Source organism: Panthera onca, chromosome B4 (assembly GCF_046562875.1).
Source record: "Panthera onca isolate mPanOnc1 chromosome B4, mPanOnc1 haplotype 2, whole genome shotgun sequence".
Taxonomy (NCBI): Eukaryota; Metazoa; Chordata; class Mammalia; order Carnivora; family Felidae; genus Panthera; species Panthera onca.
This window is the reverse complement of record NC_138345.1, coordinates 78,502,837-78,513,190: the sequence shown is the minus strand read 5'-3', so window position 1 is coordinate 78,513,190 and position 10,354 is coordinate 78,502,837. Positions and strand designations below refer to the sequence as shown.

The following is a 10,354-nucleotide window of genomic DNA, read 5'->3' as shown; positions in this document are numbered from 1 at the left end:
TGGACACCTGGACTTATGCTTCTCCCTGCCCGCTCTGTGGGGCATGTCCTGTTTAGGAAATGCTGCCCAGATGTGACGTCCCCTCACACCTCCGTGATGGAGGCTAGTGTGTTCTGCCTCCCTCTGCAGGGAGGCCAACAGGGCCATCCACTGCGGCACATTTAGCCCTGTATTTGTCGTCTGCTGATGGGAAAAGCTAAGAGACGTGTGCTGCCAATACTTGGTAACTCGCTCTGTGGGTGCCCAGCAGAGAAGCTTGGTGAGCTCCGCGTAATCCCTCTCTTCCTGCCAGGGTGAAATGCTAGCCGGCCTGGGACTCTCCCACACTGAGCTGCTCCTGGTGCCTGGCTCCCCCCTTATTTATAGCTTTCCGGGTCTGGCACAGCAGGAGGGGTTGCCTACCTGCTTAGGGGAGGGCTCCCACAAAGCTTGGACCAAAAAGTGCTGCTTCCCCCACCCTCCCCCACCCCAAGTCAGGCACCCAAACTCTCCCTGCCACAGTTACTCGCCACCCACACACCCTTGGTCCCTGGCATTGAATCCGAGGTTGGCACACTCTAGAGATTCTCAGACTGGCCAGAATGCATTCCTGTTCCACCGAGGCCTTCTTTTTCCTCAACAAAGCCCAGAGGAGGAGGGATGGGGAGAAGAGAATGCTCCAGTGTCTCAGGAGGGGTGGGGCTGCCCTGAGGGCAGCGGAGACTGTACCCAGAACCTGTGTGGGGCGGGGTGGGGGTGGGAGTGGGTGCATACCCTGATGGTGATCTCCCTAGACACCCGCTGTCCGCTTGGGCCTGATCTATCAGCTGCTGGGAGTAGTCCCCCAGTATGTCTCCGGGTCCCCAAGACATTCACATCCGTTCCCCAAGAGGCAACAATGTGTGAAATTGGCGAGCTCAGTAAAATTAATCTCTGAGAGTCTCAGGAATTCTCCAGGCAGGGGAGGCAACCCAAACCTCATTGCCCAAGACCTGTGAGGCGAGCTCTGGCCATCGGTCTGTCTGTCTGGATTTACCTGTCCACTGCTTGCTCATCACAGCCCTCTGGTGAACGAGCACATCTTAGCTGATTCCCAGCAGCTCAGAGTTATTTTCCCACAGCTCCGGCTTCCCTGTAGCGAACTAGAGATTCTTGAGCCTGGGCTGGGTCCTCCTTCCTTTACTCCTGCGAATGTAGCCCCTCAGCCCTGAGGCTCTCAGTCCATCCCCGACTTCCAGCCCCAGCCCAGGGGTGCCCCCCACCCTGCCCCAGCTCTTAATCACCCAGTGCTGTGCTGACTCAGAGTCCTGCTTCTATTTGGAGGAGGCCGAGAGGTGATCCCACTCAGGTCTGCGGCCAAAAGGAAGGGTGTGGTTTAAGATAGACACTTGCTAAGCCTAAGCAGACCCCCTCTGCTCCATGCGGTGCCACAGCCCCCCTGGACAAGCACAGCAGAGGGGGCTTGCAGGGGTCCTGTCTAAAGTGACTGTGGCAGACAGCTATGCCTGCCCCCCCCCACCCCAAATCTGCTCCGCCTGGCCTATCTGGCAGGACAATCCATAGCCGTGGGATTCCATTTTCTGTTCCCCTGGCCCTCAAGGAAACTTTGGGCTGGCGCTTAGAGAAACCACAGTAGTCCCCGCTGCTTGCAACGGGGTGGTTCGCCGTTATAACAGGCCGACAGATTCTCAACATGTTCCTGATGAGATTAGAAGCTCCTGCAGGTATGTGTTTGTGGCAGCCTTCAGCCTGTATCAACAGATACGATGACTCATTTCTTCCCTAGTGGAATAACTGAGGGCTTGCTGGAACACACCTGGGGGGCTGAGGGGAGGGGGACGGGCAGAGCAGTTCCCTCTGAAGAGAGACGTGCCTGCCAGGCTGAGTCTAGGGACCTCTTGTGAGGGATTGCATGGGCCCCTTGGGTTTGCTAAGCCCTCATGGGGTCCTGCCCAGGCCGAAGAGCAAGGGGAAAGGTCAAAGCCACAGAAAATCTCGAATCAGGAGGAGCTATGGAGCGACAGGCCTGCCCCTGCAGGCGCAAAGAGGTCTAGACCAGGGGCTGAGGACACCCTACATTCTCTGTTTCTGGAGCCTGGGGCTTGGGGAGCCTTTCTGGTGCAGACGTTGCCAGAGAACCTGCCCTGTGGGCTCTGGGATGCTAACTTGGCCTCCCCCAAGAAAGCAAATTGTGCAGCAAAGGACAGAAGTCTATTTTCCCCTCCAGCACGTAGCTGAGCTCTGAGGCCACAGATGCCCTTCCAACTGCCCAAATCTCTGCAGCAACCTCCTGCCTAAAAGAGTAAAAAAAGCAGTTCCCTGCCAGTGGGGACTCACTTTCCTCCAGTTCGTGAACTGTGTACACCGTGCTGAGATGGTTGACAGTATCCCTGGTCCTGTAAGCACCCCTTAGGATAGCGGCCAAATGCCCTCCTACTTTCTGGTGCCCTTCTTGGTGCTCACAGCCCAGGGCCCCCATGGCGAAGAGAGACTGGCTGGCAGCATCGCCAGCTTTCTGCCAAGACATCAGCGCTGCAAGGCAAGGTTATTCCTAACTGAGCACAGCCTGCCAGGAAGCAAGCGTTTGCACCCCACACCACTGTGCAGGTGTGACGGTGAGCTCACAGCTGCCCCCCAGGCATGCCCAGCCCACTTCATCATTCACAGCTCGACAGTTCTCCCGCCCAACCCAGTCCTAGAGGATAAAAAGGGGGGATTGAAGTTCCTGGGTAACAGAGCAGCCTTCTGCGTCCTGCTGAGCTCTGTTCTCGTCAGCACTTCCCGACCCCTAGTGCCCGGTACTCTTGCTCCGCCAGGAACAAGCCATCATGTCTCGCCAGTCGAGTGTATCCTTCCGGAGTGGGGGCGGCCGTAGCTTTAGCGCTGCCTCTGCCATTACCCCGTCTGTCTCCCGCACCAGTTTCACCTCCGTGTCCCGGTCCGGGGGTGGCGGTGGCGGCTTCGGCAGGGTCAGCCTAGGGGGTGCTTGTGGAGCAGGTGGCTATGGCAGCCGGAGCCTCTACAACCTGGGAGGCTCCAAGAGGATCTCCATCAGCACTAGTGGTGGCAGCTTCAGGAACCGATTTGGTGCAGGTGCTGGAGGCGGCTATGGCTTCGGAGGTGGAGCCGGGAGTGGATTTGGTTTTGGCGGCGGAGCCGGTGGCGGCTTTGGGCTCGGTGGCGGCGCTGGCTTTGGAGGTGGCTTTGGTGGCCCTGGCTTCCCAGTGTGCCCCCCCGGAGGCATCCAAGAGGTCACCGTCAACCAGAGTCTCCTGACTCCCCTCAACCTGCAAATCGACCCCACCATCCAGCGGGTGAGGACTGAGGAGCGGGAGCAGATCAAGACCCTCAACAACAAGTTCGCCTCCTTCATCGACAAGGTGAGCCGGGGTCCTTTTTGAAAAAAACAATATGAGTGTATATATAAATGCCAAAGAAAGGGGGAAGAAGGGAGGTTTTCTGACTTTGTGCAAATACCTGCATAGGTGTCTGTTACGGTTTTTTCTGTGTGCTGGATTTGTGGCCCATTTTCTTAGACTGGCAGCATAGAAGAGCGGGTCTTATTGCTTCTATTTCTTCGCTCTTCAGAGATTACCCCGAAAGGGCTCCTTGATTCCTGCGGGACAGAGAGATGAATTCTATGCCTCACGTAACAGGGCTGATTGAATAGAAAAGTAGATGAGTTCATCGGGCAGTCATCTGAGTACCTTCACAGCCACCCCTGCACCAGGCCATGCACCACCCAGCTGTGCCCACGGTGCAGGCTGTGTGTCCTGTCTCCCATAGAACAGTGAGGTTGGGCACCTCACTCTGGACCTCCCCTCCTGGGGCCCAGGGCCAGGCATGGCGGTGCCTGGTGAGGTGGGGGGGGAGGGCAGCATGAAATGGGAGGAAAACTGGTGAATTGACCATCAAGACACGAAATTCAAGTTTCTCCACCTTCACACTCTGCCTTCTCCAGGTGCGGTTCCTGGAACAACAGAACAAGGTCCTGGACACCAAGTGGACTCTGCTCCAGGAGCAGGGCACCAAGACCGTGAGGCAGAACCTGGAGCCCTTGTTTGAGCAGTACATCAACAACCTCAGGAGACAGCTAGACAGCATCCTGGGGGAGAGGGGCCGCCTGGACTCAGAGCTGAGGAACATGCAGGACCTGGTGGAGGACTTCAAGAACAAGTGGGTTGTGGGGAGCAGAGATGGGGCGGGTGGTGTCTTCTTGGCACCAGATGCACTTCATAACCAGACTGCCTGCCACTTATGCTTTCCCCACGGGCTAGATGTGTATACCTTTCTATGGACACCTGAAGTACTAGGGAAAAAATCCAGCCCGTGTTTAGAAAGTACCAGGCCCAAGTTCAGTCCATTGGTAAGGCACTTAGCCACCAGCCAAAGCAGCAAGCTCAGTGCCCTTGGTACCACCTGGCGAAATAAACATCATGTAATCCTTGCTCTTTGGGGCTTTTCTTCCCAGGACACTGGAAGGATACAACATGGGCTTTCTGATGGGTGGCCCCCAAAGCAGGAACTGAGGACATAACCCAACATAAGTGGCTCAAATAATTTCTTTAGTCCTTGTGAACAAGCAGCTGGGTTGGTAGTTTTTGGTTTGTTTTTTCACAAGGCCATGAAAGCTGAAAAAAAAAAAAAAAAAGCAGTAGGGAAATTGACTAGAGGTGGAGTTGGGGAGAAACAGCACAGCTTCTTTCCAGGAATATTCCTGATACCACTGAATTGTAGCAATAATATAAAGATTATCTGGTAGGCAGTTACAGAAAAACCGATATCCTTATGGGTGAGGACCTTGCCCAGGGGTTCAGACTACCAGTGCTCCCCCACTCTCTGCCCTCATGATGCGAGAAGACCCTTCCTAGAGGGAAGGCAGGCTCACAGTTGTCTTCATGCAGTAAAGACCCCAGGCCTTACCTGTCCCTCATCTCCTGATCAGCACTTCCCATCCTTTTTACCACCAGGTATGAAGATGAAATCAACAAGCGTACCACTGCTGAGAATGAGTTTGTGATGCTGAAGAAGGTGCGTGGGTAGAAGACAGCCTATAGCCTATGGCTATGCTGTCTTATGGTGTCATTCATTTATGTCAGGGTAAAAATCGGGTGTGGTGCCAACCATCCCTGTTTCTCTAGGATGTGGATGCTGCCTACATGAATAAGGTGGAGCTAGAGGCCAAGGTCGATGCCCTAATGGACGAGATCAACTTCATGAAGATGTTCTTTGAGGCGGTAGGAAATGCCCCCTATTTGGGACCCAGAGACATGGGGGACATCACCAAAAATTAGGGGCTCCAGGATTGACCTCAGTGATTCCTAGGCTGTGGACACATCTCTGTCTCTCCTTCCCCCTTGGTACTACTCACACTTTGTTACTTATGAAGCCAACACTTTAAAAAAAGAAAGTCAAATTTAAAGCAAAAGACCTCTTCAACAGTCATTTTGCAGAGTGAGGTTTAGAGTGAGTTATTAGAGGTACAAGTATTCTTTTTCTGGCCACCTCCCCTTGCAGGAGTGCCACCCCCTCTCTGTTTTCTCCCAGCATGCAGACCACACAGCTAGATTCTTTTAAAATAAAGTATGACCCAAGAAGATGTGAGTCTGAGAAGTTACATGATGCGGGTTTATTGGAGGTTCAGAGTTGTTAAAGTTTTTTTTTAAGTAGATGGAGTAATGATTTGGATTGTTTATTAACTTATCTAAATTTTTGATGTAGGTGTTTTATTTCTTTTCTCAAGCTGACATACCACAATGAATGGAAGATTTGAATGGACCTGATATTAATGCTGACTTCAAATCTCCCCACAGGAGCTGTCCCAGATGCAGACGCATGTCTCAGACACTTCTGTGGTCCTGTCCATGGACAACAACCGGAACCTGGACCTGGACAGCATCATCTCTGAGGTCAAAGCCCAATATGAGGAGATTGCTAACCGCAGTCGGACAGAAGCTGAGTCCTGGTACCAGACCAAGGTGGGTGCTGTGGTGAATATATCCTGAGTGAGGGGATGGACACATGTCTAGGATTCCAGGTCATTGACAAAATGCTAAGGGTGGGGCTTCTGAAACCTGCTGAGGCTTCTTTGGATGACTTATGGGAACAATTATGCATGTATTTTCCATATAAATTCAAGAACCTTAAGGAGAATCTCATTCTGAATCCCACACCTATGTCTCTATGAAAGCAAAGGCGCTAAAGGGAAAATGATCTAAGACCAGGTCCACCTGGACAAAGCTGAAACTAGCACCAGGCCCCAGACAACTACACTACTTGCCACCTTGGTAGCTCCTGCCTGTGAGCTTTGGGAAAATGTTTCCGCCCTCATATGATTGGGATCTTTCCTCTTTTCTGGTGGCATCAGTATGAAGAGCTGCAGCAGACAGCAGGCCGGCACGGGGATGATCTCCGCAACACCAAGCAAGAGATCTCTGAGATGAACCGGATGATCCAGAGGCTTAGAGCTGAGATTGACAATGTCAAGAAGCAGGTAGGGAGAGGTTGGGAGACCTCTGTTTGGTTTTGTTTTACTTTTTATAAACACACACACACACACACACACACACGCACACAGAACTGGGACAAGTACCAGCATTTCAATGTTCTACAATCCACAATGACCAGGACAAATGTACTGGCTTCTCCCTGGAATCTCAGAATGAGATACCTCAGGCCTAGCTCAGCTACTAAAGAGTCCCCACTCTCTTCTTTCCCTCCGTAGTGTGCCAATCTGCAGAACGCCATTGCTGATGCTGAGCAACGTGGGGAGCTGGCCCTCAAGGACGCCAAGCACAAGCTGGCTGAGCTGGAGGATGCTCTGCAAAAGGCCAAGCAGGACATGGCCCGGCTGCTCAGGGAGTACCAGGAGCTCATGAACACCAAGCTGGCCCTGGATGTGGAGATTGCCACCTACAGGAAGCTGCTGGAGGGCGAGGAGTGCAGGTGGGCAACATAATGACTCACTTCACAAGCTCAGGATGGCCTCACATTTGATAATATGAAGCTTCTCCTCCACTACGGGGTGTAAATCACACAAACAAGTGACCACTGTCTTGTGCATGATAATTATTCTTCACTAATCCAGTTTCAATCTGACACCGAGGCATACAGCTGACCTATACAATGTTTCTGACCCTGTTCCCAGCATCAGATTCCTCTCTTTCTTTTTTTTTTTATTTTTTTTAACGTTTATTTATTTTTGAGACAGAGAGAGACAGAGCATGAACGGGGGAGGGGCAGAGAGAGAGGGAGACACAGAATCAGAAGCAGGCTCCAGGCTCTGAGCCATCAGCCCAGAGCCTGACGCGGGGCTCGAACTCACGGACCGCGAGATCGTGACCTGAGCTGAAGTCGGACGCTTAACCGACTGAGCCACCCAGGCGCCCCTGATTCCTCTCTTTCAAACAGCTAAGCAACTCAACAAATATCTTCCTCATTCTTCAAGTATCTTTTCTTCAGGAAGCGTTTCATGATTACTCCAGCTGACTTGAATTCACTTGCATTTGGATTCTCAAACTACCCCGTTTTCTGCAATCTTCGGACACTATCCACTGTGTCCTTCCTGTTAGAAGTATTTCTGTCCATGCCAAGTCCCCTCAGAGAATGTCAGCTCCTACCAGGCCAAAACTGCTTCATATATATTCATATTTCCCACAGCCTCTTACTCATAGTTTCTGTATAATGGGTGGAGGAGAATGTGAATTACAATCTTCCTCCCATAACCTGTTTTTAGGTCAACACCTCTTCATTGGAAGTCACTCTAGAGGGCTATCTCTTTCTCTGATTTAAGCAGCTTTTGGGCATGCAGTCTCCTTGTTTGTAAAACAAGCTCTAAACATGACTATGGGAATTATCCACATGGACTACTACTGTCTTTTGGGGAGTTTTAAACTCTGACTTTAATTTTTCTCCTTTTAGACTGAGTGGAGAAGGAGTTGGACCAGTCAACATCTGTAAGTAAAGTTGAACAGACATTAACAATGATGATAACGTGGGGTATTTTGCACCAAGTCAAAATCCTACTATTTCTAGATACTAGTAACTCCCATCCCAATATATGATGTATTTAATACACTTAGTGGGAAGCAGGTGGTAGAGGGGAAAGAACACAGACTGAGACATGAACCAACATGGCGCATGTCTTGTTTCTTAAAGGGTATGGCCCTATATCCTACACATCTTGTAACCTTTCCCTGTTGTTGTCCTTACCTGCTGAAGACTTAGCACCATCCCTTGCCTTCTATGCTCACCAACTGTCTGTTAGGGACTTAACTAAATGGATTAGTTCTGGGCCTTCATTTGCTACTTTGTGAAAGGGGCCAGGTACAGTGCTAACATTAGCAGTATCAAATAATTTGGACGTGTAGGATCAATCAAGCCAGCTGGTCTTACCAAGTTCTCTCCCCTTTCTCTGCAGCTGTCATCACAAACAGCGTGTCCTCTGGCTACGGAGGCGGCAGTGGCTTTGGCAGTGGCCTTGGTGGAGGTCTTGGTGGTGGTCTTGGCAGTGGTCTTGGCGGTGGTCTTGGAGGAGGTGGCAGTGGGAGCTACTACTCCAGCAGCAGTGGAGGCGTTGGCCTCGGTGGTGGGCTCAGTGTGGGGGGCTCTGGCTTCAGTGCAGGCAGTGGCCGAAGCCTGGGGGTGGGCTTTGGCAGTGGTGGGGGCAGCAGCTCCAGTGTCAAGTTTGTCTCCACCACCTCTTCTTCCCGGAAGAGCTTCAAGAGCTAAGAGCCTGCCGCAAGTCACTGCCTCTCAAGTGCAGCCACCAGACCTGTGGTGACCGCCTCTTCCAGGTGGTTGCCAAGCCAAAATTTTTCTTTTTCTGGAGCGTAGTCTAGAGCAAGCATATTGCAGAACTGCATTCTTTGGTTTCTGGAAGGGTCCACTCCCCAGTCTCTAGTCTCCCATGTCATGATTCTATGTTCTGCTTCAAATCAGCCTCTAGGTCTCTATAGCATGGTCCTTGATGTGAGAAGAATCCAAAGTTTTCTGGTATCTAAATCTTTCAGAACAGGGTCCCCATCCTAAGCCCAAATTTTGTTCTTGTTCTGACTACCTCCAGAGTGTGTTCAAATAAAAAATGCTTTTATAATATAAGCTGTCGTGCAGAATTGTTTTTTCAAGGCTTACAACCAGCTTAGAGACCCCATGAGGGGCAGTCTGTCCAGATGTGATTGGCTCCTCTGATGATTCATGGGGAGAATGGAATGACCTTGAAGGCAAAGTGGCCATCATGAGTGGTCCAGAGACTGCAAGAGGCAGAAGAGGAGGTTGCTAAAGCCTCTAAAATGAAGGAGTCTCTGAAGGGCATAAATGGTAATGTCCATTGTATTGCAATTTGGACAGATTTTAGAGCCTTTTGTTGGGAGGGGCCTGATTCAGGGTGGGCTGATTTGTAAGTAATAGCAGAAATGGGCTTAAGTGAGATTTGTAAATAAGGAATATGTTGCCTTCAGAACTCAAAAAAGCCTAAAAGACATTAGGCCTGTTCTAGTATTGTAGGTGCTAAAAGGGTCAATAGCTATTTCTTGACAGTGTCCATGTGGCCTTTGTATTACCAGATAATTTGAAGTATTTAACTGAGATGGCAGGAACTTGCACTATGTGTGGAGCAGTGGCCCATCCTCTTTTTTTTTGTGAGCTGCTTCGTATTTGCATGTCCTGAATGCCTGTGTCCAGTGATTTTTTCAGAGGAGGATTCATCAGTGTAATATCATACTTGTGCTCCTAGAGAAAGTCACATACATTTAAGGTCTTGCCTGCAAAGATTGTGTGCAATGCAGGGTTAAAGAGGCATTCCCTGAGCATCTGAGTTAAAGATGTATTGTCCCCCTTCAGGGGTGAAGGCAAACTGTGAATGAAAGGCTGTGGGAATGGGTATTGAACAGAATATTGTTGGCCAAATCCATGAAAGCAAAGTCTTTACCAGTTGCTGATTGGATAGAGTCAGCAATTTCATTAATATTAGTAGGGGGCCTTAATGGGTGTGGCCATGACATTAAGGTTGTGGTAATCCACTATGGGGTAACTTTATTCTTTCCAACTTTAAAACCAAGCCAAATTGGATTTTTGAATGGAGAACGAGTAAGCATAATCCCTCTTCTCTAAACAGATCCCATATAATGGTTTTCACTCTTTGAAGGACTTGTTCTAATTTACATTGGAGCATAGAGGGGAAGGTCTATGGAGCCCCATTTTGTCAAGCCAATGTGTAAGTGTCAAGGGCTTAATTTAATTTTAGTTTGTTTGAATGTGCATGACCACTGTGAGATGTTTTAGGGGGCTATAGATGAAATTTAGGCAAGTCAGTAGCTCTGATTAATTAACGTGAGGCATGCCTATCTGTTCTCTATTTTGGGTTCAATAACTCTCC

At 50.3% G+C, this 10,354-nt stretch overlaps 1 protein-coding gene across 1 annotated transcript; it reads left to right on the top strand.

The window, feature by feature from the left end:
• The first annotated feature begins 2,701 nt into the window (after nt 1-2,701).
• Nucleotides 2,702-9,078, top strand: KRT5 (keratin 5). The gene is made up of 9 exons (XM_060657524.3): nt 2,702-3,359; nt 3,941-4,155; nt 4,950-5,010; nt 5,121-5,216; nt 5,793-5,957; nt 6,347-6,472; nt 6,704-6,924; nt 7,900-7,934; nt 8,399-9,078. Exons 1-9 carry the CDS (start codon nt 2,808-2,810, stop codon nt 8,707-8,709), a joined length of 1,782 nt encoding a protein of 593 aa, XP_060513507.2. The 5' UTR covers nt 2,702-2,807; the 3' UTR covers nt 8,710-9,078.
• Nucleotides 9,079-10,354: the final 1,276 nt, after the last annotated feature.